At 36.4% G+C, this 22702-nt stretch overlaps 2 protein-coding genes across 2 annotated transcripts; one reads left to right on the top strand and one right to left on the bottom strand.

The window, feature by feature from the left end:
* The first annotated feature begins 138 nt into the window (after nucleotides 1–138).
* LOC113107015 (SRSF protein kinase 3-like) lies at nucleotides 139–19830 on the top strand. The gene is made up of 16 exons (XM_026269133.1): nucleotides 139–220; nucleotides 617–734; nucleotides 1702–2093; nucleotides 3115–3223; nucleotides 3405–3492; nucleotides 3572–3659; nucleotides 4444–4550; nucleotides 6345–6510; nucleotides 9313–9338; nucleotides 12277–12475; nucleotides 14953–15165; nucleotides 16523–16620; nucleotides 16708–16815; nucleotides 16931–17000; nucleotides 17946–18038; nucleotides 19341–19830. Exons 1-16 carry the CDS (start codon nucleotides 205–207, stop codon nucleotides 19523–19525), a joined length of 2076 nt encoding a protein of 691 aa, XP_026124918.1. The 5' UTR covers nucleotides 139–204; the 3' UTR covers nucleotides 19526–19830.
* On the bottom strand, nucleotides 19678–22640 carry tsr2 (TSR2 ribosome maturation factor). The gene is made up of 5 exons (XM_026269136.1): nucleotides 22508–22640; nucleotides 22143–22233; nucleotides 21963–22054; nucleotides 21454–21630; nucleotides 19678–20669 (listed from the first exon to the last, which is right to left on the bottom strand). Exons 1-5 carry the CDS (start codon nucleotides 22586–22588, stop codon nucleotides 20535–20537), a joined length of 576 nt encoding a protein of 191 aa, XP_026124921.1. The 5' UTR covers nucleotides 22589–22640; the 3' UTR covers nucleotides 19678–20534.
* Between the last annotated feature and the right edge of the window lie 62 nt (nucleotides 22641–22702).

Raw genomic sequence — 22702 nt, 5'->3', positions numbered from 1 at the left:
ACTAATTTGAAATAAGATAACGCTTTAATGACTTGGCTGGAAAAATATATTTTGCTCGATGTTTAGTAAGCCTAATATTCAGAAAAAATAATGTCCTCGTGCAGTCCTATTTCAATTGCACGAGCTGCTGTAACTACAGTGCTGTCTGAGTGCGCATGCGCAGAACCGTCTGAAGCGAATGTGCGTGAGGTGACAGCTGTCCCGATGATATCGATGAACGGTGAGTGTTTTCATTAAAAACAGCCAGACAGGCCAAAATATGTTATTGTTTGGGGATGTGTTATGTGTCTTGAGGATAAATACAACAATGTCGCTTGTCGGAGGGTTAAAATGACGCTTGTTTTGATGACTAATGTTAGCGGTGAAGCTAAGCGCGAGCACGTTTAGAGGATCTAATATTTGGATTCACACTGATTTATTGAATTATTCGGTTGGTTATTGTTAAATGCATGGGATTAATAGAGTCATATAGGCTGTTGGCGATGTGATATCCTCAAATTGTTGGTGGACTGTCCTCCATTAGTTGCTCATGTGTAGTGAATTGGGGGTGGGGGTGCCTATAACAGCATGTCTAATATGTATTATGTTATATGATATTTTCTCTGATGCATGGCAGTATCCAGCAGCGACAACAGCCTTCCCCAGAACAGCCACTGCAAAAAACAGAAAAAGAAAAACAAGAAGCACCGTAAAGCAGAGGCAGCAGCAGTGGAGATCTCTAGTTTGGAGCTGGGGTGAGTGTGTATAACTGGGCAGGATCCAGATCTGGGTTTCTGCTCTCTGAGATGCTGCTAAAAATATATAGGAGGGTGGCCATGGGAGTCACTTCTCCAGATAAGTATATTGACTCATGGCCCTCCCTCCCTCCCTCCCTCCCAGTCCATGCATGTGGGACCTATTTTAACACATCCCTGGAAAAATCGTAACAATACACATTAGGTACATATTGCACATACGTGCATTATGGATAGGAACCACAGATTGTGCACAGGTGTATTGTATTTTATATTTTTATATTTGATGTAGATTGTATATTTTTATATGATGATAAAATAAAATTGTTACAATTTTTGTATGTGACTAATAATAGATGTGCTACATGCCAAGTCAGTAAATATTGAAAAATATTAGTATTATTATTATATATATAATCACAATCGGTATGAACTGTATTCTGTCTTCCCAGATGTCTGAATGTTCTTGTGCATTACAATGTGTGCAATCCATAACATATTATATGTTTATGTTAGCCATTCTGTTGGCAACCCTGCTCTCTAGATATCAGCATCAAGAAAAATCCATATTGTTTGGTCACTGTTGCAAACCCCTTTTAGATGTACTTATTGGCCGTTTAATAAAAGCTCGGTAGACTGAGACACAGAGGGGCTTTTTATTAAAATGGTGCATTGATGTTTTCAATCGCACAGATGGTTAAAGACTATGTTCTTTGAGTGAAAAAATAAGCCCTAGATATGAAAGTCACAGCTGGAGATTGCTTATGAAAAGTAGTAGCTGTTGATTTATTATTTATGGAGTTGTCATCAGCGAATCTTGATTAAAAATAGTAACATTCTGCTCCGTTAAACATGGCTGCATCTACGTTTTGTAGAAGAATGTTCTTTCCCACAGGATGTCAACCAGCAGATGTTGTATCTATTAAACATCTCTTTTTCTTTGATTTTCTTTTTCTGTGCTCTACAGACCCCAGATCCCCTCTTCAGATGAACTGTGTCACATCCTCACCATCCACAGATCTGGCACGCCTCCAGAGTCGCCCCCGACGCCCCCGTTAAACCTCTCCCAGAGCCCTCCAGACCTGCAGCCTCCTGCCCCCATCCCTCACTCAGTTCCCATCACAGTTGTTTCCTCACCCACCGTCTTCTCATCTCCAGACACATCTTCCACTCCCACAGTACCTTCACTGGGTCTACCTGCCGTTCTCTCCACGACTCCTCCCACTCCACAGGCCCCGGCCAATCAGACGACCCCACCACTAGCTCTGAGCCCTCCCCCTCCAGACTTTTCCCCGCCCCCAGCAGAATTACTCGGGTCAGATGATGAAGAACAAGAGAATCCGTCAGATTACTGTAAAGGTAGGATAATTATGATCATAAGAAATTGGTTTTAAGTTAATATTTGCTTTATAGATGATATTGATTTATCTTTAATGTTCAACTTAAAGAGGCGGTATCAACAATTCTTGCCGTGGAAAAATACATACACTGTGATATAGGTCACAGTAATTGATGTGTATCTCATCACAGTTCATTTTGCTGAAGAATTAATAAAATATAAAAAATATATATTTCCTTACCGTTCTATAATGCCTGTTTAGAATTATAGAATTATAATTCTATATTATAATTTATATATCTATATCTATATATATATATATATATATATATATATATATATATATATCCAGTCAATTAACTACTTTTGAAATGAAAAGTCCTTCATTTCATTTCACAATTTTCTATTTTTATTTGGAACATTGACACAAAAAAATTAGATTATTCATAACAAAAAATTAATCTGGTATCACAGCAAAACAATGTTATTCTAGTGTTATTTAAAACTATTATAGTTTTTATTAATATTTTGAATTAGCTTTAATTCAATTAAATTTATTTTAAAAATTCAATTAATTTTATTAATTTCAGTATAGTTTTTAGTATTTTTGTTATGTGATTTTATAATATTTAAGTATTACTATTTAGGTTGAATTTATTTTTATTTCAGTTAAAATTTTTAGAGTATTATTTCCAAAGTAGTAATTTTAATGCAAGGCAGTATTTAAATATATTTGTTAAGTTAAGATTTTTTTATCTAATATTATTATTTAAAAATAAATATTTTTAAAACTTTTAGTTCTAATTTACGATAATAACCATGCAAAACAGCTTCGCTTTATGAAACAAAGTATTTAGAGCAGTATATTAATAATTAATAATAATAAAAAAACTAATATTGCAAATAAATAGAACAAATAGTTCTGTCTCTTGAGTTCTGATCTGATAACCTACATTTAAAGCTGCTGTAAAATAGCTTCATTAATGCAGTGACTGATAATGACGTTTATTTTGTATATGTAACAATATTTTATTTGTTCAGGAGGGTATTATCCAGTGAAGATTGGAGACCTGTTTAATGGCAGATATCATGTGGTCAGAAAACTAGGATGGGGTCATTTCTCCACTGTATGGCTGTGCTGGGATCTACAGTGAGTACTTAACATGCTGGGATGTACATGAATCCTAATCCCTGAGATTAAACTGCTGGAACTAGATGTACAGTCTCTAAATGTTGAGATGTAAGCCGATGTCAGATTATGAATAGTCAGCCAGATAGACATGTATGGATTGGTCTGCATGAATTCAACATTATTTGACATTTGTCTGTAGGCGGAAACGGTTTGTGGCACTGAAAGTGGTTAAAAGTGCCCAGCACTACACTGAGACTGCACTGGATGAGATTAAACTACTGAGATGTGTAAGTCTGAGGACTGAATACATTAGAATTTTGGATGCATTTTAAAACAAATATATATCCTGACAGAATTTTTCCTCAGGTGCGAGACAGCGACCCCACAGACCCCAAACGAGAGAGGATAGTTCAGCTCATTGATGACTTTAAAATCTCTGGTGTCAATGGTGTTCGTATCCTTTACTGCTGCTGTCACTTGCTCAAGTTTTTGCACTTCTGTTATAAGTCAATATTAACCTTCATTTACATTTTAAAACATGTTCTTGTTCTTATTGTGCACAATTAGTCATTTAAAAAAAAGCTAAAAAAAATATATATATATCTCTTCACCTCTACTTTCAAACTTTTTTGAATTTTGCCCAATGAATCCCATTGTCCTCCCCACAAGTTGTATTTTATATTTTCACAAATTAATTTTTCTTTTTTTCTAAATTTTTTATTCCATTTGAATGGGTTCATAAAATTTTAATCATAAATAAGCATGTCTAATCAATGTAATTAATAAAACTTTAACAATTTAAACAATCTTTTAAAATTCAGTTAAATGCGAATATATCAACATCTTTACACAGAATTTTATATATATATATATATATATATATATATATTGTCAAATGAAGTACTGCACAAGTTCCATTTTTTAAATTATTTTTTATTATAAATATTAATATAATTCTGTCATAATTACTCCAGGTTAAGCAATATTTATTTTGGTGTTTTTGTTTTGTTTTTTGTGAATGTCTGTTCATATTTTGTTATTTGAATCAAATGAAATGGTGAAAAACACCACTTGAAAACACCATGAGTATTACCACCGATTGCGTATCTATAATGAAATTGCGTCGCTTACTTGCTTTGGGACATTTGTAGAACATGATGACATTGTATTTATTTCAATAGCTGTCTCTGTGTGGTTTAACAATCACAGACTCTGTCCTTGACTCTTTGACCTCTCAGATGTGTGTATGGTACTAGAGGTGCTCGGTCACCAGCTGTTGAAATGGATCATCAAATCAAACTACATGGGTTTGCCTATGGTCTGTGTGAAGAGCATTCTACGACAGGTGGGTCTTTTACATCCATATTGACATTTAAAAATGTCTAGTCAAATAGTAAAATCTATTTCTCAGACTTGTTTTACCAGTATACTATAGGGATGGGCAATATCTAATTGTTTGCGATATACCGCTAAAAATTCTCCCCACGATGAGAATTATTATTCCTGCGATATGAACGATAAAGTCTAGTTCTTGACGTGAAGGAAGGCTGTAGTGAAATTGAGCAGCTCCTTCTACAATCTGGAACCGGTTTGGATAGGGCTGTACAGTGAGAAAAAAATTGTACTACAGTAGCACGTGTGCGATACAGTTTTACATGTGTATGAGTCTGTTTACAAAACTGTTGTCCAACAAAGATATTATTTATTGTCATTCTTTTTGTCATGCTTAAACTTCATAACATAGTCAAGTGTTTGAAATAACTTATTTTTGTGACCAGATGTGTTCTCATATCACAGAATAAGGCAGAAATCGTACTATTTTGTAGCATTATATACAATGATGCATTATAAATATTCTTTATCCTTATAAAAATACTCAAGATAGCTTGAACAACGAAGATTCCATATATTTTGTGCAGTCGCATATTTATTGTCTTCAGGTTTCCTCAGTTAAAATCTAACTATCTGTGTTTTATTCAGCTACAGCGATCACTTGATACCTTTCTCCTTTATCCGTTACTTCTATGAATATGTGGAGTTTCTGCACAACGGCGCCCTCTGGCTTCCAGTATTAATTAAACGGTCATTACATTATGTGTGTAATGTTGTGTTCACACCAAACGCGAATAGAGCATCTGGTGTGAATGATTTCAATGTTAAGTCAATGTAAAGACACGTTTAAGCGTGTCTGGAGGTCTTGCGGCGCAAATGAGGTGTTTAGCGTGGTGCGGTAGACGCGAATTGACCTCATTAACGCGAATTGAGCGTCTGGCACAATACTTGTGAATGGAGCTTTTTGTGCATTTAGCGTTTGACGCAAATTCGCGTCTGCCGCCCAAGTTGAAAAATTTGAACTTTGGCGTCAAATCGCGCCGCATTAACCAATTAGGAGCCTGCTCAGGAGTCACTCATTCAACATGGAGGAACGACTGATGTTGTCAGTCAGCAGTCAACCGGAGCTATATGACACAAGTATCACACACAAGGTAATATTTCAGGAATAAAAAGGACCTCGCTTGGAAGAGTGTGTTGTAAATACACATTAAATGTTTCAGTCACGTAGAAGTTTATCGACCTTCCCGCTGTTTTTTATAACTATTTCCCCCCTAATATAGCCTACAGATACTTTTCGCTAACAAGATAATGTGTTTATTCAGAGGACGTGTGCAGGGAAAAGTGGAAAAGCCCCGTATGTTCGATCAACATTAGCCATCTTGCAAACAGACAACTGCCTTGGCCCTCCCACAAGAAGCAGATTTCGCCTCGGACGTGCATCAATTTCACTTCAAACTTTTGCTTTCTATGCGTGTCTATTTCGCTCTAGACGAGCGAATACATTCAAAATGTTCAAGCGGCAAACTAGACGCGTTAGACACGAACGTGACGCTCTATTCGCGTTTGGTGTGAACACAGCATAATGCTCACAACACCCTATTTTGGGTAAAAATAGGAAAGATAATACTTTTCTGTTAAGAAACAGGCTTCCTTGAATTATTGATTTCATTATTGCAATAAATATCAGAAATTATTGTGATAAAATTTTAAGGCCATATCACCCATCCCTAGTATTCGGTATATACAGTGCAACTCCATCAAAAGCGTTGGACTGATTCATACGTGTCTTATTTCTCTTCTCCAGGTTCTGGAGGGCTTGGATTACTTGCACACAAAATGCAAGATCATCCACACAGACATAAAGCCAGAGAATATCCTGCTGGATGTGAATGAGGTGTATGTGAGACGACTGGCGGCAGAGGCCACGTTATGGCAGAAGACCGGAGCTCCGCCCCCTTCTGGCTCCTCCGGTACAGTTCTTATTCTTTAAAGTGTGTGACTCACATCAGGCTCACCTGAAACTCACTTTAGTGTCACCTGAGACTTTACACTTCCTTCAGATTCATGTATGACTCATTTAATGCTTGCATAATAAATACATTCAGTATTAAATGGACAAAATACATTATAAAATATATAAAATATAAAGTGATGAGCAGCATACAATGACATTAATCAAGGATACTCAAAGTCTGGTCTACTGCACATTAGTGAGACTACGAGTAGTCCACCACTGCAATCCAGAGTTATTTAGAAAGTCAGTTGCATGTCTGTGAAGACAAAACTACATCTCTCCCTCTATAATCAAGCTGTCTGAGTGCTTTGAATGGGAGCTTTCTACTTTTATCTCACTACTGCTCACTTCCAATCTTCATCACTGTAATGCAGTTCATTTTGTTGCTTGCAGTTTAGATGGTGTGAAACATACATTTAGATTACAATTAATTTGTTTTAATTATTTGTTTTTGTTTTCTTTAATGTGAAACCGGACTGAATTTGTATCCATACCCATGTCTCATTTTATTTGTAAACCTCTGAATCTAATATAAGCATCGTTCTTAACTTTACACATGATCTATAATTAATTAGTTTTCTTCGATATGAAGATTTCTACATGTGAATTAAATATTTGAAGGTTCTTTTATTAATTTTAAGTCGGCATTAAATGAGAGTTCATTTAGAATTTAGAGTTAATCTAAATTCAAGTTTTTGGTCTTGCTGTGAATTTTTTGCATGTTTCATTTTTAAATACTTTGACCTTGTAATTTTGCGCAGGCTTCTGTCCAGCGATGTATGTCAAACTTGTCCAAAATGTAGTCCTTTTAAAACCAGACCCTTTTTTTTACAATCAATTACAATCAATACCTACAGATCTGTATAAAATCCGTGTCCAATCAACAACTGATGGATAAAACCAAGTCTCTGCTCCAGTTTCTTTTTATTTTTTAGATAATTTAGATAATTCATGTATAAATAAGATGTAAAAAAAAATTATTCACTGATATTTTACATTGTGCTAAGAAATGTCTTTTAATGACAACCTAAAAAAAAGGGATAGTTCACCCAAAAATGGAAATGATCCCATGATTTACCCTTAAGCCATTTTAGGTATACATGTGTATATACATCGGGTAAAGTAATTATTGAAGCCATTTTTCTCAGTAAATTTATTTTTAAAGGTGCTGCTGACATGAAATTTTCACCAGACATCGGTAACAATCCATGTAATACATACATACAAAGAAAGCAGAACAAATATTCAGATATGCTCATCGCTTTTAAAATAATCAAAAATCGTCCGATAAATATTGGTGCCGATACATCGGTGTATCCCTAATATATATATATATATATATAGGTTCTGTAAAGTGATTACTATACCGTAATTCCTCAAATAAAAGCCGGGGCCTTTATTTACCTGAACTGCAGAAGGTAACTGGCTTCTATTTTTAAGTAGGCTTTTATTAGAGGCAGGGCTTTATTTCTAAATCCATCTGTTTGATAAGTAACTGTTTTAAAATAACCCATTAACCCAGTGGACAGAGATCATAACATTAGCACAGAATCAGTTCGGTACATTCATCAAAAAGAATCAGTTCAGTTCAGACCCGCTCTGTGTCAGTCAGCTTCTCGCTGAATCAAGCATGCGCAGTATCATCAGCTCCTCGGTTCTCGAATTGGACGCGTCTGACAGAAACACCTCTCGGTTCAGTGTACTGGTGATCCGAAAACCGATGCAACCGGTTCCTGACTCGAGAACAAGAAACGCTCCGGCAGTGTGCATGTACGTTCGTTATCTGGCTCTGCTGCACAAATTTCCCCCGGCCTTGACTTGATTCTCGAACCCCCTGGAGTCGTGTGGAGCGCGTGTGGAGCGCTTCAAAAACTTGACCCCGATTCACTTCCATTATAAATCTAGGAAGGGCTAGTACGTTTTTAATATAACTGTGATTGTATTCGTCTGAAAGAAGAAAGTCATATACAACTAGGGTGATTTGAGGTTGAGTAAATCATGGGGTAATTTAATTTTTGGGTGAACTAACCTTTTAATGACATTAAAATTTGAGGCTGGTTTAACATAGATTGGGTTTATACTTTTGTGAAAACTTGGACCAAATGAATATCAAGGATTGGCTGGTTATTTATTCACAGACTTCTGTGCACCCTGAAGTTTCTAAAAGAGTGATATGATTTGAGATAAATGATAACAACACAATCTGCTGTCTGGCAGTGATTTTGACCTAACAATTAGTTGACATCTAATGATCAGCTGTGCTTTGCTTTTTCAAACCATAACTGAATTTTATTATTAATTATAATGTTTAGTAGTTGCAGCCCTACATGCAGGTTTACAGTAGCGGTGATGGTCAGTATTTTTTCAAACAGATTTGCCTTCGTGTGGATTTGAGCAGAAGCACAGTTGTTTCTCCTCAGTAATTGAGTCCAGGACATAGAATTAGGGGTTACCTTTCAAGTGATTTTTTCTTGGTTTCAAAGGTAAGAAGGCCAATAAGAAAGTAATTTGCGTGTGCTTTTAACTTTGAATCGACTACCAATGTGCCATTAAATTGATCTGCATGCTGGTCGTCATTTCACCTCTGCTTCTGTAAAGAATATGCCAATCATTTCTCATTTCTTCTCTGTCATCTGTTTGCTTTCTAACTGGTGTCCTATCTTTTCTTTCTCTGTTTTGTTTTTATTTTAAATTATTATAATTATTATCATTGTGGTTTTCTGTCCCTTCCCTCTTTCCTCTCCCGTTCTGATGGCAGTTAGCACGGCCCCAAGGGAAAAACAGGTACGTTCAGAGTTGTGCCTGCTGAAATACAAAGAGGATGTAGTTTTTTGGTGGTGAAAATGACACATGATTGTTTTAATCTGCCTGCTGTACCCTAACCCACCCTTGCCTATGTAGATATACGGCATGAACCTCTGGGAAACGGGCGAATCTCCATGGCCAGGGTCAGATCCACTGATCTGGGAAAAGACAATTCGACTTATGCTCAAAATATGCTCTGATTTTCGTAAGAATGCACCGTTTTGGCTGATAACTTATCATATGCCAGTTTTATTCAAGTGTAAACCCACAGAGTATATGTTTAAATGCTCTGTGCATGGAGAAACCATTTCTCTTGGTTTGCTCCAGTCAGTGGATTTGTTCTTGATGCTCTTTGCTGTCTCACAGATGTGTTAATTTTATACCGTTAACTGTTCACTAACAATATTAGACCTTTCAGAGGTGTTTGCATGCTGGAGCATTAAACCAGCTAGCTATCGTTCTTCATCTGATCATTCTGCATTTCGATTCATTTTCCTCTTTTATTTTTTAGAAGAAAAGTTCAAAGTAACTATTTTAGAAGTGAGAAAAGAGCAGTGCAGTAAGCTGTTCTCAGACAGGAGCATTATCTTTTCTCACGTCATGACAGCCAGACAGAGATCCGCTGCGTTCCCGCTGCCTCTATTCTGCTTTTCTTATTTCAGTCACCACCTCTGCATGGTTGAGAGTGATTTCACGAATTACTGTCACATTTTCCTCTCTTCTGAATATAAATGAGATGAATGTCGAAAAGCAAGGCTGTCTCCGGCACTGAGATGAGAAAAGAGATGTTGAAAGATAAGATATCTCAAAAGTATTAGCTTGGGACGGTGTTACATTATTGGAAGGTATTGCATTTTTAAGACGAAACAGATATTGAATTTTACATTTAAACTGCCCAATAACCAATATGCCAAACTGGCTTTTAATTGTTTTCTTTCTTGTTGTATCATACGTATAAATATTTTAATAATAATACTGTAATATTCAATGCTGTGATAAAATAATACAAAAATAATAAATAAAATAACTAGTGCATTTTTATATTTGTTTTGCTCCATTTTAAATATTAGGCTACTGGTTTCATTCTTGATGAATGGCTTTTACATTCAGAAAAAGTAATTATCCAAACAATATTTTTTCTGCATGTCTCATCTCAATATTACTCTCCTTATCATTAATTAATTATTACAACAAAATCTATTGATAAGGATTATGATAAACAAAATAAAAAGAAAATATTAGTATACCTTTTCATCTTGTTCATCTTGATTTCTTGAATAAATGGCAACTACCTAAAGAAATTACTCTTTAAAAAGAGTAATTATCCAAATTATCTCCAGTATTTTTACTGAACGAGGTTCGTATCTTCCGAGTGCGTTTGTATTCTAGAAAGCTTTACTCCTCTTTTCTTCAGACTGTGAGCAGTGTCCATAACAGACGGTATTGCATGCACCTTTCTGACCCCTTTAGAATACAGTGACCCAGTTTATTTGATATGCAGTAACCAGAGCATAAGTCCTGGAATACACTTGAGTACTTCTAATAAATGTATATCTGCACCTACAGCAGGAAGTCTCATTTATAAGTAGCTGCAGTAGTTTTACAGACAGCTCCAGACGCAGAGGTTCATCAGGTCAGTTCTGTAAGACTGGGCTCAGAAGAGCAGACGTGTCACGGCTCGACCAAACAACAGACACGGCAACAGAGCTGACGGCCCAAAATAGTCCCTGAGCTGGAAATGGTGCAGGGGTGTCAGATATCCCCCGTGGCAGAATTCACTTTATGCTGCGTCAGTGTAAGCTTAGAGCATCAAAAATGAGTGAATCGTTTCGATAGGATGCCTGGACAACATGTCACGAAAATCACTATCAATGCACACCGTTTGTCTTCTGTAACTAAATAAAATAATGTCTTTGCATGCCACTGCTGACAACTGTGCCTAAGGTTGACGAACCAATGACAGATCTCTTGGAGTAACTTGGTAAAGGTGAAGTGTTTAGATCAAGGACACAGTGGATAATTTTTTTATTTTTTGTTTGAACCAGCAACCTTGTTAAAAGAATAGTTTACCCAAAAGTGAAAATTTGCCAAAATTAATCTCACACTCTGGCCATCGAAGATGTAGATGAGTTTGTTTCTGCATCGGAAAAGGATTAGCATTACATCACTTTCTGGCCAATGGATCCTCTGCATTGAATGGGTGCTGTCAGAATGAGAGTCCAACAGCTTATTAAAAACATTAAAATGATCCACAAGTAATCCACACAACTCCAATCCATCAATTTATCTCATGTGAAGCGAAAAGCTGGATGTTTGTAAGAAACAAACCCTTCATTTAATCACTTCGGGCCAAAATACCATATATCTGACACATTTGTTTTGAACCGTTTTTACTGTTTTCACTTGTAAATGATGTTTGATCTGTGCATATTTCTCTCATGATTCAGATTTCACTGGAAAACAATCAATGTTATGGATTATAGACAGAAGCAACGTTTTGAAGTTAAAAACATCTTAATAACAGATTATTGTGATGTTGTTATCAGCTTTTTAGACTGTCATTCTGATGGCACCCATTTACTGCAGAGCGTCCAAAGTCATCTAAAGCAAAATTTTTAATGAAGAAACAAACTCATCTACATATTAAATGGACTGAGAGTGAGTAAACGTTCAGCCAGTTTTCATTTTGTGGTGAACTTCTCCATTAACTGATTTGATGCATTCTGTTTGTACGAGAAACATATTAACCATTATAAGTGTGTGAGATTAGTTTGCTCTTGCAAACATAATCGTTATTGCACAGGTTGATCAGCTAACATTAGACCTAATGTTTGTTTTTGAAATTAGCTTGGTTTTGTAATAAAAAAAAACATTACAAAAATGTTCAACTTTTTTGCCCATGTGTGTTTGCGTCTAGATGGGTAAATTATCTAAGAATAAGAAGAAGAAGTTGAAGAGGAAAGCCAAACGGCAGCAGCGTCTGTTGGACGAGAGGCTGTTGGATCTGCAGAGGATGGAGGAGTTGGATGGAGTTTTGCCACTGGATGCTTCCGGAAACACACGAGCGCTCAGGAGGCTCAGCGAGGATGGAGAGGGTGACGACAAACACGCACAAAGTGAGATACATTTATATAAACTGTTTTCAGCATGCACAAGAGGAGAATTACTGAGAGTTACTGAAATAGTTGTTTTTAAAACATTATTACTTCAAAAATGAAGTAAAATACCTTGTGGGGAATTCTGTGAGCATTTGAAAGATTATGTACAACATTGAGGAAAAAACATAAACATGATTAATGTGTCAAATCAGTTCCATTTATTTTCATCTATATTTCAAGCCAGAAAATAATGAGACATCCATTATGCACGCCTCCTCTTGCTCCTGAGTAAAGAAAACATCACTCCAATGTCCCAGAGCAAACAAATCTTTTACTCAAGTCAAGTGCCAAAGTGTTTTCATTTCTGTAAACAGTATTATCCAGCATTAATGGCCATCAAATGGAAATCTAATTAATGAACTGATGTTATGAACCATTTGCACATGCAAAATGACATGTAGAACATTAAGATGAATTTTAAAAAGAACGAAACGTTTGAGTGATTTATGCAAAAAAGCAGAAGCTGCATCAGTCTTTTTTTTTTCTTTTTTTTTAGTTGGGGCTGCACAATTATGACAAAAATCATAATTGTAGATTATTTCCTTGAAATTGTAATATTGATTATTAATTATGATTATCACAATTTACAGTGAATGATGTATATACCATTGTTTGATGCAACCGCATGCCTTATTTTTTAAATAAACAAGCTGAAAACACAAACTAAAAAACTATAGGATTGGTTCTTTAAATGATAAAAAGTAAAAATATGAATGGTATTATAATGCTATACTAAAATTAAGATAATGGGAAAAACCCTTGAGATAACATGTAAAAAGAAAAAAATGCTTAAGCACGCAGAAAAACATAAGTGGACTTTGCACGATTACGTTATTGTCGCATCCATATTTGTAATCACGATTAGAAATTAGATTAATTGTGCAGCCCTAATTTTAGTTATCTTTAGTTATATTATCTTTAAAAATGTTTGTGGATTTTTGGTAATTTTCATGACTATTAAGATTAGGGAATTTTATTTATTTATTTAACATTTTTTGGCAAAATAAATTGTTTTGCCAAAAATAAATTGCCTCATAAATTAGAAAAAAAAAAAAAAAACAAAGTCTTATCTAGTAATTAATCACCAATGACTAGAAAAGTCTTGGAATTTAATTTGTCAGAAAGTGTGATTTGAGGTGAGGATAAATATAATCCTTAGAGACATTTTGTATGTTACAGCTCATAGTTTGTGGACCTAAGGGCAATGAAGAGGTGAATGATCTACAGTTTTACTTGTGCATTGTTCTGTGTGCTACATAGCTGTTTTTGATGCAGTGCATCTCTTTAAGTTTTCAGCCTTTTGTTGCGTTTTAAGATGCTGTCAAGATGCTGTTAAAAAAAAAAAAAACATCTCAAGACCCCTGTGTTCAGTTTCATTCTGCGGAGTCTGGCAGTTTTTGAACACAAGAACATTCCTGAATGAAGCTAAAATTAAAATATTGACACATTAAAACAGTTTCTAGATAAAAGTGCCCTGATTAAACTGCTTTTGACCATATGATGATATGACCAAAATCTTTCCCAGGATATGAGCCATTTTACAAACACAGTTAGGATAGACAATATAGTGATTATGTCAGTCTTGTCTCTATTATGTTTCCATCACAGTTTTTCTGTACATTTTGAAGTGTCGCAACAAAAAGGAGTGATAGAAATTCAAAATTTTGGGGGGAAATAAATAGTTAATTCGCAAACAAGTTTTAATGCTCGCATGAGGTGGTTTTTGAGAGTTGATGTGAATTATGAAAGGCGGAAACGTAATTTCGGAAAACAAATTCTGACATAGCTAACATTTAAACCCATGTGACTAATCGTCTGTTTCTGCTGATGGTGCTTTATTTACTGTTGGTTACCACTACCACCTCCATCTGCTCGAGCAGCTTGATGGAAATGCACCTTATTTGCGTTTTATTGTTTATTGCCCTTTTGTGAACTTTTTAAAGATTCTCATCACATTTGGATGGAAACCCATCTATTAACACGATGTTGGTAATTGAATTCAACATCATTGCTTAACTGCTGATGAAAATGCTAAACTCATATCAGACTTCTTTTCAACAAATGAGATATTCACTAATGACAACCAATCATGTTTTCATCCAGACTCCAAAACCTCTGAAGCAGATTTTGATGAACTGTGATGGTTTTAGCCCCTCCAAGTTTCTTTAATATTCAGCTGAATCCTAAGAAAATAAATCACGTTTGGACACAGATTAACAAATCAAACCATGTAAATCCAGAGGATAATTTATATGATTTATATGCATGTCACCCAGCTCAAGAATTGTTCTGTTAAAGCACCAAGTCATTTTAGACATGACACTAACTTTCTGTAAAGTTGCATTGAAATCATATTTTATGGAAACGCTGTATAGATAAATCAAACTTGACTTCCTCTGAAGGATTCAGCATGTTTTTCTCTTTGTGTGTCACAGTGAACGGTAACGGACACTTTATAGGAGCTCTGAATAAACACAGTCCAGAATCAGGCTTGTCGTGGTTGGAGGAGGGCTGTAACGGCTTCGGACCCCTGCGCTTCTCCAGCCCTGGATCGGGTCTGTCCGGCATGTCTGGCTCCATCCTGTCAGCTACCTCGGAGTCGGCTCTGTCCGGATACTCCACAGAGCGCTCACTGCTCTCTCCCAACAGTACGTACTGTGCTTTGAGCTGATGGAAATCAACCAACAGCGTGTGTCTGGCCACTTTATCAGCCACTTTATCAGCAGCCTTTGTCCTGGAAGTATTTTCCCCAATTTGTTATTCCCATAATAAAGAGTCTTTGTATTACAGTCTTTAAATAACAAACCATGAACCAAACCAACCAGCTACAGGTTAATCAGCATTAGTAATGTTTGGAAATCTGACAAAAAGACACAGGTGTAAGACTGTACTCAACAGGTTTAATAAGAGAAAGAAATAAAGCATTTTAAACAACATAAAGGTCCTTTTCCACATTTGTGAGGTTCTGAGAATTCCTCTTAGTTCGGTAAACTTCTGTAATGGTGAACGGAAACCACAACGCATCATTTTTCCATTCCCATTTGCCACAGTAACAAGAAAACGGGTTTCTAAGAGAGAAGAAAATACTGAGAGGCTGATGATGGTGATCAGAAGAGAGAAAGATGTCAAATTAGCTGTCAATCCATCAGCTGTTATATTAGAAACACACTGCAGCTGTGACTAATCTTCTGTCATTTAATGTATTAGAAAATGTAGTGTTAAAAAATGACCATTCATGTTTTAAAATTTTTTTTGAAATATTAAGACTTAACAAGATTTAGGATGTTAGTAACTGCAGACACATCATCAGAGTCTGTGAAAGTGGCTCAGTCAAATTTAAAACAATTGATAAATAGAAAGCAAATCTTGGTACAAATGTGTGTAGAATTAATATATATATTTTACTTTTATTGCAAAACATGTATTTTATGCATAAAGACATTTTGTCTTATGTCATTGCAGTGCTTCATGGGATTGGGTGGGTGGCGCTAAAGAGATTTTTTGGTGTGGTTTGACTAATTTATTATCTAAAATTTGCAAAGTTTGAAATGCATTTGCGATCTAAATTTACAGAGTGTCTCAAGAAACTGTTTAGGCATCATAAGTGTGTGTGTGTGTGTGTGTGTGTGTGTGTGTGTGTGTGTGTATATATTACATTCTATAATTAGTAGAGATGTTGTTGCAGAATTATGGATATTATATTTGTTCACTTGGATTGAAAACAGTTTTAAAAGTAAAGTTGAAATAATGTGACTGATGGCTTTAACCAAAGCATACAGCATTGATTAACAAGCTCATAGTAGATCTGTTTTAAAAGTTTGTAAGTTATCGTTCAAAATCAATTCCCCTGAGGAGAAAATAAAGTGGATTCTTGCTTCTGGAACCCAACTGCTGCTCTCTATGGGCTTGATATCTTAAATGAAGTGTCCAATATCTTCTGTTGGCTGTAATTATGTTGCTGAAAATTTCACATCAATCTTAAAATGGTCTGTTTTTTCCCCACAGCATACTCTGCTGCTGATTTCTTAGTGAATCCTCTAGAACCTCAGAACGCAGATAAAATACGCATCAAGATTGCAGATCTAGGCAATGCATGCTGGGTGGTGAGTAAAAAGTGAATTATGGATCACATCAGGTGTTCGAACACAAAGAGCTGGTGATGTTTACTGATGTCCTCTCCTCCACATCAGCACAAGCACTTTACCGAGGACATCCAGACGCGTCAGTACCGAGCTCTAGAGGTGCTGATCGGAGCCGAGTACGGACCCCCCGCTGACATATGGAGCACTGCGTGTATGGTACGAACTCATTCAGTGTGGATCTAGCATCTGCTTGTCCATAAAGACACTTAGAGAATGGTCAGGATGTAGATTTGAGCTTGTGAGAGAGCAGTAATGTGATGTGTCTTCACAGGCGTTTGAGTTGGCGACCGGAGACTATCTGTTTGAGCCTCACTCAGGAGAGGACTACACTCGAGATGAAGGTCAGTGCTCTCAGACGTCCTCCAGGGTTACTTCTGTTCACTGACTATAGGTCGCTGCTTTGATTTGCATCAGTCTCAGAACTTTAGGCTTGGTTCATGAATCAAAAGGTTTGGGATCAGTATTATTTTTATTTTTTTTTATTTTTATAAATTAATATTTTATTCAGCTAGGATGCATTAAATTGATCAAAAGTCCCAGTTAAAGCATTTATAATGTTAACAAAGATTTCCATTTCAAATAAATAGTTGTTCTGAGCTTTCTAGTTATTGACGACTCCATGAAAAATATGTAACAATGTTTCTACAAAAATATGAAGCAGCACAACTGTTTTTTAACATCGATTATAATAAGAAATTTTTCTTGAGCTGCAAATCCAAATGATTTCTGAAGGATCATGTGATGCTGAAGATGAGAGTAATGATGATGAATATTCAGCTTTGCATCACATGAATAAATTATATTTCAAATATTGAAATAGAAATCAGTTATTTTTAGGTCTGTCAAACGAATAATGATGATTAATCGCAACCCGAAATGAAAAGTTTTTGTTTATATAATATATGTGTGTGTACTGTATATATTTATTATGCATATGTCAATACATACACATGCATGTATATATTTAAGAAAAATATGTGACTTTTATGTATTAAATATATTTAATTTTGATATAATTTATATGAATATATACATGTAAATATTTTCTAAATATATGCTGTATGTGTGTATTTATATGCATAATAAATATACACAGTACACACACATATATTATGTAAAAAAAGACTTTTCATTTGGCTGCGATTAATCATTTGAAAGTGCTAGTTATTTTCAATTCTAATAGTATTTCACAATATTTTTGTTTTTACTGTATGTTTTATCACATAAATGCAGAGTGTAAAAAAAAAAAAAAAAACATAAAAAAATTATTTTGTATTATTTTCTAGATCACATAGCTCACATCATTGAGCTGCTGGGTCCTATTCCTCCACACTTCGCCCTGTCAGGCAGATACTCCAGAGAATACTTCAACAGAAGAGGTGAGAGATCAGCAAACACTATTCTTAAACATTTCCCTGTACAAAATGCTAATCTGGAAGTTTGAATTCTCCTGCGATTCAAACATCTAGATTTGCCTGAATGTCGGGGGTGAATCTGATGAAGAACATGCCTGAGTCACTTTTCATAAAAAAAAAAAAGGGTTAGCATGAAGAGCTTGATGAGATTCAGTCATCATTAGGTCATACACAAACGGCAGAACATTGTAGTGTGCAGCTTCAGTTGTTTAGTGCTTCTTCTCAAAAGGTTTTTCGCAGACGTGTGATGAATAGTCAGGATATTATTAGCTCAGAACATCCTTGCTGAAGAAGCCACTGAGAAAGAGCTTCTCATGTTTCCTAACTCCAGTAACAGAGCATGACTGCTCCTATTGTACTGAATGTATAATTGAATGAATACATTCCTTGTGTCCACTGCTATAGAACGACAAATACCTCCATCTAGTAGTAGTCCTTTATTGTCACTAGTCACAAGAACCAGTGAAATCTCTCATTAGACCGAAGATAAAAATCCCTTGAAATGCCTGTGGACCTGACTCCAGAAACAAGATGTTTGAAATGCCACTTGAAATGCCACTTTAGTAAGTGAAAAAAAAAAGTGAAGTGACATTCAGCCAAGTATGGTGACCCATACTCAGAATTTGTGCTCTGCATTTAACCCATCCGAAATGCGCACACACACACACACACGCACGCACACACAGAGCAGTGGGCAGCCATTTATGCTGGGGCGCCCGGGGAGCGATGCCTTGCTCAAGGGCACCTAAGTCGTGGTATTGAAGGTGGAGAGAGAGCTGTTCATGCACTCCCCCCACCCACAATTCCGTCCGGCCCGAGACTAGAACCCACAACCCTTCGAAACCCTTCGATTGGGAGTCCAACCCTCTAACCATTAGGCCACAACTTCCCTCAGTAGGATCTATCTATCCATCCATGCTAACATGTATGTGTGTTCATTCTTATAAAATAACTATATATTATCCATTTTATAACTATGTATTATATATTTTTAACCACATTTTAGATATTTTTATTAAAAAAAATACATTACAAAATTTCCAATGTATTTTATGACTATTAATATATTTTAGAATTACTTTATCAATTTTAAATATTTATATATATATAGGTTACAAATGATCTTTTAATAAAATCTAAAATGTGAAAATTTGGATTGTAAATCTACAGAGAATCTTTAAGTGTTTAAGGCCACCTTGACATTTGCATGCCGTTTTGTTCTTAAGTTTGCATGAGAATGTTTTGACTGAGTTTGTGTTTGTGTAGGTGAACTGAGGCACATCTCCAACCTGAAGCCGTGGGGGCTGTTCGAGGTGTTACTAGAGAAGTACGAGTGGCCGCTGGATCAAGCAGCACAGTTCAGTGACTTCCTGCTCACCATGTTTGAGTTCATCCCAGAGAACCGCGCTACAGCCGCCGAGTGTCTGCAGCACCCCTGGATCAACTCCTAACGCGCTGTTTTCCTTGTGTTCACTGTGTCATTTAGGTTCGTCTGATCACTTGGTGCACACATCCACCTTTCAGAGCATAAACTCACTGCTAAGGTAAACCTACAGGAGATACAGTATCTGAGCACACACCTAGCTAGAACCTCAAACCTGTGTTGTTTTTTTATATATTTATTTAAAGAAGCTTTGATCTCTGAACATGATGGAGAGAATAGTCTGAGTTTTCATTGTACGATCATTTGTGTTGAAGGGTCACATATTTATGTTAAAATAGTGCCTTGACATGCCATCTGCAAAAAAAAAAAAAACACCCTCACCTTTTTATATTTGTCTGCAAATATGTGAGGAATGCTTGTTTGTGAACATACACAAGACTGTATGAATACTTGACTGAATTCAATAAAGACTTGAGCTCCGAAGAATAAAGGATCACTTACAAACACAGATGTCATAATGGGAGTATTTTTTTTTTGTAAAATAATCTTCATGTGGTTCCCCTTAATGTAACATTGGAGCATGTTTTAACATCGTCAATAATAGTGAGAAAAACTATGAAGCAATGAAGCTCAGCAAAAACCTGTACACTATGTTTGAAAACTCAAATACTCTCCATTGTAAAATCCAGCACTGCATTTTACTGTTGCTGTGACACTATAGTGACACTAGAGGGCGATAAAGGAGCAGTGCAGGCATTAACCAAGTCCTGGCTTGGCATGAAAATGTCCAGACCAGACCAGTTACAAAGCATACACAAATTGATTTCCTTAGTCTGTGATTAGATTGATTTCCTTCGTTTGGACTGTGCTCCAAACGAAGCATTTCTAAAGGAAACCCATGGAAGAGGTCCAGTGAGGAAATCCATCTGTTTGAACATTAGTCAGATGCACCATTCTGTGGGTTTCAGGAGTTTATCATAGTTGTGAATACAGAAGTATTCAGGGCTGGAGAAACAGAGAAGCCCTAAAAATGTCTTAAATAAAGAAATGTATCAGTCCTAATACATAAAGTGCAGTCACTTCTTCCTGCGCACAACTGTCCAGCCATCATCCTCTTCCTCATGACTCGCGGCCCGATGAGGAGGATGTTGCTCCTTCGCTGCTGCACCGTTGATTGGAGCTCCATCTGCACCTCCATCACACTCCATAGCCTGAGAAAAACAACCAGAGAGAACTCATGAAGAGGACATCTGCTTCTAATACTGCATGTTAAAAAAATAACATCAACCAGTTCCAAAAATGTGGTACCATTCATTAATAGGGTAATTAATGACCTAGTGGTTAGAGAATTTGACCCTAACTCTACTGTTCGACTCCATGCCACGCCGCATTGCTGCAGTAATTCAGGCAAAAGGAGCCCCAGCTATGTATGGAGTGCTGTACATGCTCATACTTTTCATTTTTATACTTTTTATTTGGCCAAGATTTCAAAAAAGCTTTTTTCTTTGTATTGGTCTTAAGTTATATTCTAATTTTCTGAGATACTGAATTTGGGATTTTCCTTAGTTGTCAGTTATAATCATCAAAATTAAAAGAAATAAACATTTAAATATATCAGTCTGTGTGTAATGAATGAATATAATATACAAGTTTCACTTTTTGAATGGAATTAGGTGAAATCAACTTTTTTATGATATTCTAATTATATGACCACCACCTGTATGTGTGTGTGTGTGTGTATATATACATTTACATTTACATTTATTCATTTAGCAGACGCTTTTATCCAAAGCGACTTACAATTGCTATATATGTCAGAGGTCACACGCCTCTGGAGCAACTAGAGGTTAAGTGTCTTGCTCAGGGACACATTGGTGTCACACAGTTGATTCGAACCCAGGTCTCTCCGACCAATGGCATACGTCTTATCCACTGCGCCATCACCACCCCATATACACATACACACACATACATACACACACTAATATACTATACCTCATCTTCTTCACTCTCATCATCATCATCATCAGCAGCAGCAGCAGGTGTTTTAGCAGGTGTGGCCTTTGCTCTCCCAGCGCTCTTCTTCTGAATCAGCTGCTTGATCTGCTCTCTGACCTCCGTCAGTCTGTCCTGCTGACACTGCCGGAACATCTCACACACCTTCTGCGCCACCTGAGCGACCGTTTCACACACACACACACACACACACACACACATTTGTTTCTGTGAATTGTGTTGACTTTCCTTAGACTTATTACTTTTATACTAACCAAACAATGTTTTCTATCCCTTGACCCAACCCTAAACCTACCGCTTACAGTTTGCATTGTTACACCTTCAGATAAACATCATTTATTATTTTTTAATATTTTTTTTCCCTTCTCCCACAGTCAAAAATGTGAGGTTTTACTATCCTTGTGGGGATGTTTGGTCCTCACAAATGTAGCATAAACAAGTACACACACACACAAACAGACTAATATCTCTTCAACAACAAATCAAACCTGCGGCAAGCTGCCGTCGTCCACGAGCGTGTCGAACTCGTTGTTCATCAGGTCAGAGATGAACTCCTCCACCTCGTCCTGCTGCAGCTCATCTGTGAGGAGGCACAGGTAGGTTTGCTGTGACATCAGATCTACACAGCGTTATGTTAGTGATTGATTTATTGATTGACCGGTTCTGACCGTTATCGATGAAGTACTGCTGCAGCGCGTGCACCATCCACTCCGCTTTCTGCTGACTGTGCGCGCCCCCGAAACCATTATCCACCGCGATCTGCGAGAAAACACTCAAAGCTACAAATCAATAGATCAGCACCTGCTCAAGATCAAATCCCGTGCAGCTGGACACATATCGTGATAAGACAGTATGTTTATTGTATATCAGCGTCGTGTTTACACTTGGCAGCGCTAACTTGCTAACCACTTAACGTTAGCAGTCTGGTTTCTGAATTTGTAAAATACGGAATAAACATAAGCTTACACAATAAATATGACACTATTCTACGATATATATAATTTACAAAATATAATGTTGTAAATTTACTAACTTGTAGCACCGGCCACGTTTCCAAAACAGCCCGAACTGCCTCACTGAACAATTCACATGTGGAAGATGCGAGCGGCGCCATCTTGAAAACCAACAGACCTGAAGAGTCGATCACAGATTGCACAAGCGCCAGGAAAAATAATCAATCACAGAAATTGCTAACTAACTTTACTCGCTTATTTACTTGATTATTAAA

This window comes from Carassius auratus, chromosome 8, assembly GCF_003368295.1.
Source record: "Carassius auratus strain Wakin chromosome 8, ASM336829v1, whole genome shotgun sequence".
Taxonomy (NCBI): domain Eukaryota; kingdom Metazoa; phylum Chordata; class Actinopteri; order Cypriniformes; family Cyprinidae; genus Carassius; species Carassius auratus.
This window is presented reverse-complemented; position numbering and strand designations above follow the sequence as displayed.